This window comes from Hyperolius riggenbachi, chromosome 12, assembly GCF_040937935.1.
Source record: "Hyperolius riggenbachi isolate aHypRig1 chromosome 12, aHypRig1.pri, whole genome shotgun sequence".
NCBI classification, from domain to species: domain Eukaryota; kingdom Metazoa; phylum Chordata; class Amphibia; order Anura; family Hyperoliidae; genus Hyperolius; species Hyperolius riggenbachi.
Genome location: NC_090657.1, coordinates 103,877,742 through 103,885,535, shown reverse-complemented (window position 1 = coordinate 103,885,535; position 7,794 = coordinate 103,877,742). Strand labels below are relative to the sequence as shown.

The following is a 7,794-nucleotide window of genomic DNA, read 5'->3' as shown; positions in this document are numbered from 1 at the left end:
GACTCGTACGGCACTTTCTTGACCTCCTCATAGTTTACATATCAAGGTAGCCATACAGTTCAGATTCCACCAAGGTAGAGCAGGATTATCCACATGACATGTGCAGGTGCCTTGGGCCTAGTGGTTGTCAAATGGCCCAGCTGCCGCTTTCTTTGACTCTTTTCCCACCTCCGCTTACCACAAAGTCTATCATGGAGACCAAAAGCTGCTACATTACCTTAGGGCAGGCATGGGCAAACTTGGCCCTCCAGCTGTTAAGGAACTACAAGTCCCACAATGCATTGCAGGAGTCTGACAGCCACAGTCATGACTCATAAAGGCAAATGCATTGTGGGACTTGTAGTTCCGTAACAGCTGGAGGGCCGAGTTTGCCCATGCCTGCCTTAGGGCCTCATTTCATCTTAGTCTTTCTCTGCACCAAAGACATTATCTGCATTGTGTTTGCATGACTTAGGCTGCTTTCACAGTGGGACGTTACAGGCGCACGTTAGAGCAGCCTGTAACGCAGCCCAACTCACAATAATGAAAAATCAATGGGCTGTTCACAGTGCCCACGTTGCGTTCCAGTGTAATGCTGGACGTTCAAAGAAAGTGCAGCATGCTGTGCGTTATATGTGTTTTTAGCTGCGTTAGACTGTTTGCACATGCTCAGTAAGGGGAGAGTCCGCTATTGTTCCTAGCCACATGGCTAATTAATATTCACTGCACTGTGTGTTTACTTCCTGGAGCGGCCGCTTTGTGCGGCGATTGCCTGGCTGAACCATGTGATTGCTGAGTGTTCCGATCACGTGGTCTCCACAGTCTTTGGACACATGCGCAGTTTTTGTTCTACCAGTATCGAACGAAAACGGCGCACCAAGAAACGCATAACGCGTCTCTATGTAGCGTCCGAGTTTAGCACCACCATGCGTTGCGTTAGGGGAACGTTATGCGACCTTAACGTCCCCTCTAACGCAACGTCTCTGTGTGAAAGAGCCCTTAGTCCACATTTTTGGGTTTATCATTTAAAGACGATCTGTTTCACAGAGACGTATGGATTTACTTTTATCAGGTGATTGATTCGTTTTGCTGGCTGATCATGAACCTCTTCTTCATATATTGCTTTAACTTCCTGTTTTAGTCTACACAGGAAGCAAATATTATAAATGAACACAAGATGGCAGCCAGCCAATCAGAGCATACACAGTTCAATAAATACAATCATATTTTGGTAAACTTGATCTGCCCGAAATCTGATGCACTGAGGAATGATAATTTCTGATTAATTGTTTTGTACTGTGTATGAAGTAGTACAACAGGATTTAAGGTAGCAGATTTGATTATTTTAAATAGAATGCCATACAAGCCCAATGGAAATGACTCTTTACGGTAGGATTCTCCTTCAAACCAATTATTAAAATCTGTTACAAGTTATTATTTTCACAGGTTTGAAAATTGATCTGTGTTCAGCTCAATCACCGGGTCAAACTAATCACATACATTTAGGAAAATATCTGCAGCAGTGGCATAGCAACTTGGTCCTCCAGGATCCCTCCTCCAACTGTTATTAGCTCTAAATTGGTGCTATGTTGGTAATGATCACATTTATATGTGCGTTGAAAGTGTAAAATCGTGAGATGAAACACAAAATTAGCTTTTTTTTTGCTGTAAAAAAATGAAATACAGTCAAGAAAATAAAACATGAAACATTATAAGACTTTATGATCTATTGTCATTTCAAGGCATAGTTACACTTCACTGAAGCAAACTTGACAGCATTGCAGGCTGCAGGATATTTTATCAGATTGACTTGTAATCAAGTCATTTCTGAACAAATAAAGCTGCAGCTCAGCTCCCTCTGTGTTCAGCTCTCTTCACCCGGACATTTCAAAAACCCGGCAGGACACCTGGTCAGCCTAAGAGCGGGTGAGATGGCATGTGTGAGGGAGTTGCTGTGTGGGTTGATAGGGAGTGCAGGAAAAGGTGAATATATGTGAATTCATTGGACCTTAAAGTGGTTGTTAGTATACTTATGTCTTGTTAACATTTTTTTTAAAGTTAGGCTCTAACGGAATACTGATTTTTGTTCTGATTTAGAATACTGGCATGTGAGGACTCGCACTACTTGACAGTAAGACCAAAAGGGAGAAAGAGGCGTCCAAGGATGTAATAAAACTAGGTTAAAAATAAAAAAAAATAAAAAGATGAGGTGGCTTACCTCAATGACAAATTCATTAATTAAATGAATATTAATATGCACTGGTGGTGCGTTTCGGGGTGTCAGCCCACTTCCTCAGGCTGCATAAAGTGCCAACAAGTGCTCTGAGCCAGGTTGAAGGCGCTCTCTGTTTTTTTGTTATAAGGTGCTTTTGATCACCCTTCACACTGATAGTAAGAGTCTGTTAACATGCAGTGATATTGAGCGATTTTTACAGCACTGAACCGCAGCTGGTGTGAATAAGAACCATGCAAGTCAAGAGAAACCTCAGGCAGCAGTGATTAGGGGATGGTGGAAAAAGAATGTGCACTGCCCTGAAACATGGCTAGTGTAAACGGACAATAAGAAATGACTCATAACTGCTACACAGGGATGAAACCAAGGCAGACAAACAAGAATGAAGGTAATGAAAAACTGAAAGCAGTGTGGAGAATCTCCTTCAAACAGTATGCGCTATAGCCATACTAACGCTTTGCTCTGGTATGTCAGAGCAACGCATACTGTTGCTATGTGGAGGGGAGGAAGGATGAAGGCTTGGTGCATGATGGAGCAGCTTCTAGTGAGCTGGATAAGGAGGGGAACAATGCGCTCAGAGTTCACTGAGACATAAAGATCTGATATGCCAGATCTTTAAGCAACCTTGGGGTGAAACGGTAATTTGGGTGCTAGCGTTAATGGTACAAATTGTACACTGGGCACCCGTGTTGTTTTCATTTAGCCAAGCACCGGTTTTATAAGGTGCTAGGGGTCAAGGCTAGGTGTACTTCTATGAAGGTTAGTGTTAGGGGATAGGGTAGGGGAAGGTTTGAGTTGATAAGGTGAGGAAGTTAGGGTTAGGCACCACGTAGGAACCGTTGTTAAGCTAGCCATACATCTAGCAATGATGGGCATACTCGACCAAGAGACAAATCTCTCTCTAATCAAATCTGATTAGACAGAGATCTGTCAGCTGCCCATACACCGCAGGCCGATTCCCGATCAATTGCATGCTGAAGTCGATCCGGACTCGGCTTTGTGACACCGCATCCAACCGTCTTGCCGCCCCTATGCTGTCCCTCTAATGTTAAGTGTGTTAATACTGGTTAAATAATCCATGTACACTAGCTGTAAACATTGGCAACAGCAAATGGTTTGGTGTAAATTACTACAAACGTCTCTGTGTCATTAGTTCAGATGTCTGCACAAAGCAGGAAGTAAAGTTTCATGCCATCCACTAAACCCTACCCCTTGCATGTGACCACACCCGCTCTTCAATGCAGATATTGTTAAAGTTGCTAAGGCAACCATCGTATAAAGGCAGCAGCCCAGAAGCAGCTGAATGGCTAGAGCTAAAACGGCCCTCATTGATGCTGGGCTTAGTGTTGGGTAGCTGCCTCTGGAGCTACTGGTGCCTTTAGGCATGTGACTAGTGTGGCTAATCTAGCACGGTCAATGGTAGATATAATCTGATCTTGCTGTACTGTGCAACACATGTGATATAAGTAATTGTATTTAACCACTTGCCGACCGCGCACTCATAACGCGCGTCGGCAAAGTGGCAGCTGCAGGACCAGCGACACAGTTCTGCGTCGCCGGCTAATTAATCAGGAAGCAGCCGCTCGCGCGAGCGGCTGCTTCCTGTCAATTCCCGTGAGGGGCTCCGTGAATAGCCTGCGGGCCGCCGATCGCGGCTCGCAGGCTTAATGTAAACACAAGCGGAAATAATCCGCTTTGTTTACATTTGTACAACACTGCTAACAGTAGCAGCGTTGTACCAGATCAGCGATCCCAGGCCAATCAGCGGCCGGGGATCGCTGTCACATGACAGGCAGGAGCCTGTTAGAGGCTGCACAGGACAGATCCGTTCCTGTGCAGCCTCTGATCTCCGGGGAAGGGAGGTAGGAGAGGGAGGGGGTGAATGTCGCCGTGGAGGGGGGTTTTGAGGTGCCCCCCCGCAAACCTCAGTCAGCAGGAGCGATCAGACCCCCCCTGCACATCATCCCCATAGGGGGGAAAAAAGGGGGGCGATCTGGTCACTCTGCCTGCTACCTGATCTGTGCTGGGGGCTGCAGAGCCCACCCAGCACAGATCACAGAATACAGCGCTGGTCCTTAAGGGGGGGTAAAGCGTGGGTCCTCAAGTGGTTAATATGTAATTTAATGTAAAGGCTCTAATGCTTTTTTTTTCTAAAGAACAACGTAAGAAAAAAGTGCATTCAGATAATTCGAATATATATATATATATATATATATATATATATATATATATAATTTTTTTTTTTTTTTCAGATCTGATTTTTAGACATGGTAAAAAAAGAAAGAAAAAGTCTCCGTCCGTTGAACAGCATGTCAGTAATGATGGCAACTTACAAAAAGAGATGTGCAGGGAAGACAGAAACACAAAGCAGAGCTGTGTTTCTGACAATAGTCCAATCATCTACAGAGACTGTCCTATTTTTTTTTTCTCCAGTCCCCTGAAAATGATTGCGTGATTGAAGCGAACACAGCTATGCTTTACTGTTCTTCCATGCCTGTCTCCTTACGTAGATGAGGCCCAATGTGTAGATAGGGGATGAGAGGAGAGAATAATAGGGCTTTCCAAGAAATAGAAGAGAAGGGGTGAGGAAAGAAAGGACTGAAGGATGCGGTTAGAGAGAGCATTAAAGGAAATGAAAGGGGGAGCATGGAACTAGTGAATAGAAGATGGATCTGAAGGTGACTGATAAAGCAAAGAAAGGCAAGTGTCAGGGAAATGAATTATTTATGAGATGAGGAGGGCTGACACAGCAATAATAAAGCGTAAAGGGGCCTAAGATTCGAGTTGGTGGCAGTAAAGCTGGCATGTAGCATATTTTGGGATATATAATCCAGCTAGTACATATTACCTTAATGACTTACACACAGAGAGAAATACTGGCACACTGCAGTGGCGTAGCTAAGGAGCTGTGGGCCCCGATGCAAGTTTTACAATGGGGCCCCCCAAGCACTCTATCCATAACAATTGATACAGCACACCAAAACCTGCCAATGGCAACTACAATGTCAGAGGTGCGAGAAGGGGATGGCGAACAGTTTATTAATCATTACTACTATTCAAAGTATCTATAGAAGTGATTATTATGAGCACTGGACCAATGTAGAGCTAAAACTGTATTTGAGGGAGGGCCCTTAGGGGCCCCGATGCGGTCGCACTCTCTGCAACTCCTATTGCTACGCCACTGGCACGCTGTAAATTTACATCCTTACTGGGAGCCGTGCTCAGCACTGAAAGGGTAATGATAGCACTGATGTAGCTGCCAGAGGGCCAGACGATGATGTGCTCTGCGTGGGACAGAGATGGTGCAGGCACAGCGCAGGACTTGCAGTAGCCTGGAGGCTGGATGTGGGGGTGGACATATACATAGATGTCTATATACATAGATTTATATATATACATATGAGTGGGTGAGCAATAAAGGCTAGGAATGGGTGCTGGTGGGCACACTTCTACTGCATCTCCAACACTGCCCTCTCCTATTCCTCCTCTCTCTGCTTAACCCTTCTGAATTAAGCTCAAGAAACCAGAACTAACTGGCTGACTGATACTAAACAGGATGGCAGAGACAGTGCTGCTGTTCACAGCTACCAATCAGAAGCGTTGTTTCATTTCTCTGGAGCAGGATACAGAATGAATGCCAGTAGCTGGGCTAACTGGCATAAGCTGCACATTTTTCCTGCAGCGTTTTTCTGGTTGTGGTCAACCGCTAAACACGTTTTTGTATTCTCTTTGCAGGATTTATTCTATGCCCTCCACTCTCTTTTCCAAAGGAAATTTGTCTTGCTTTACTTCTCTACATCGTTGTTTCCTAAAGAGGTGCATGCATGCAGTTCATTCTAAAAGCCTCGTTCAGCCGTTATGATTGTTGTCTGAACTCTCCTCTTTAGCGGTCTCACTCTCTGTAGGCTCTGAGCTACACCCTCTATGTTGCTATCATGCACCCTGTTCTGAAAAACATTGTTAAACCGCTATTTCTAAAAGGCTAATAGGTGCTTCCTTTCTAAACATCTATTCTACGTTATGCCATGCTGTCCACACATGCTCATACGTCTGTCTCTACAAAGCTCAGAATGCTCTCTGTGGAAACTTAGATGCTATTTAGTATTGAAAAAGCTGTAACTGTGCTCCCACTGTCAGTTCTAAATAGAAAAGTAGACACCACTGCTGTTCCTTGCGTCAATATCTGTACAAGGCGTTCTGAAGGCTCTGGAAAACCGGAGAGCCTTATTTCTTTGTAGCCAGTTACAATTTTATTCCTCCATATATGTTCAGCTTAGTTTAATGATGCTGCAATTCAGTTTAGTAATTGAACTATTATAGACTTGCATATTATGATCTTGTAAAAATTCAACACTCCGTAGTCAAGTTCTCACTTGAAGAAAATCTACTACTGTCTTCCTAAAGTTGGTAACTCTATCAACCCAACTGTCTTGGTAAGTTGTCTTTCTCCTTATGATCTTCTGTAGACGTTTCACCTTGTTCTCCTTAACCAAGGTCTGTATCCTCTTCTGTGCAGAGGAATGATCTCCTAGAACCTCGCCATCTCTAACTGGGTCACGTAAGGTCATCACAACCCATACAATGAGCACCCCAGATTTGTACACAACTAAGTGAAGGCTCCTCCCTGTAAAATGATCGCCTTTGATCAAGAAAATAACATCTGGGAGGTAAACATCGAGCTGTGCTTTTCAGATTTTTTTCATATTGCTTTCTGCTTGTTTACCATCTAAAGGTATCAGATCACAGGTCTAGTGAAAGACATGTAAAAATGAATATTTCATATCGGCTCCATTAAAAATGCACACAGCGTGTCATTAAAGACCTAAACACGCCTTCAAGCTAAATCTGCATCCTCTGCTCAGTTTTTACATGTGACACGTCAGTTACAGAGGTATATAAATATTGATGTATTTACTTCAGTTCTACAGAGAGGAGGTGACAAAAATGTTGGTGACTGTGACAGTAAGCCAGCTCCTGAGGTGCTTTATGCTAAGCGATATGAATCCCCCTGCAACGGTAGGCAGGGTTGGGTCAGTACTGAGGACCATTCCTGATGACATCAGTCCTGGCATGAGGTCACTGAGTGGCTTTCCCTGAAGAGATGGCCCTGAGTGATGTCACAGACACCTGGTGTGGACGTATTGCAAAGTACGCATTTTAAATATTTGTCTTTCTATATACAGTGTGGAAGAGGCTCGATGCAGCATTTATAGGTTCTGCAATAGAGAGTCACTGCCGGAGTTTGTCAGGCAGGAGTTGGGTTATCCCAGTGTTACCATCCCGCATCTTCGTTCAGAGTACCCTGAATGTCTTATTGCTTATTGCAGGGCGTTCTGGAGTCTCTGAGCTAAGTCAGGGTGAAGCGTAACTCTGTGCTAGGGCAATTGCGCCCACTCAGATCTCGACCAGACAGTCCTGAGGCACCAAGCCTCTTTTCTTTCCACTGGACACTTTAATGAGGCCTTCCGACTCTGGCTTCCCAACTCCCACACAGACCTGAGGATAAAAAAGATTACAAGATGTTAAAGGGATGGAGTGACACAGCCTGTATAAATCATGAGCACAAGAGGAGCTCAAGGATA

At 44.3% G+C, this 7,794-nt stretch overlaps 1 protein-coding gene across 1 annotated transcript in view; it reads right to left on the bottom strand.

Moving 5' to 3' along the window:
* Positions 1–324: 324 nt before the first annotated feature.
* STAC2 (SH3 and cysteine rich domain 2) overlaps positions 325–7,794 on the bottom strand; it is a 159,241-nt gene continuing 151,771 nt past the window's right edge. The window contains exon 11 of the mRNA XM_068263345.1: positions 325–7,708. Coding sequence (XP_068119446.1) covers positions 7,607–7,708 — 102 coding nt within the window. The 3' untranslated portion in view covers positions 325–7,606. The remainder of the gene's footprint in view (positions 7,709–7,794) is intronic.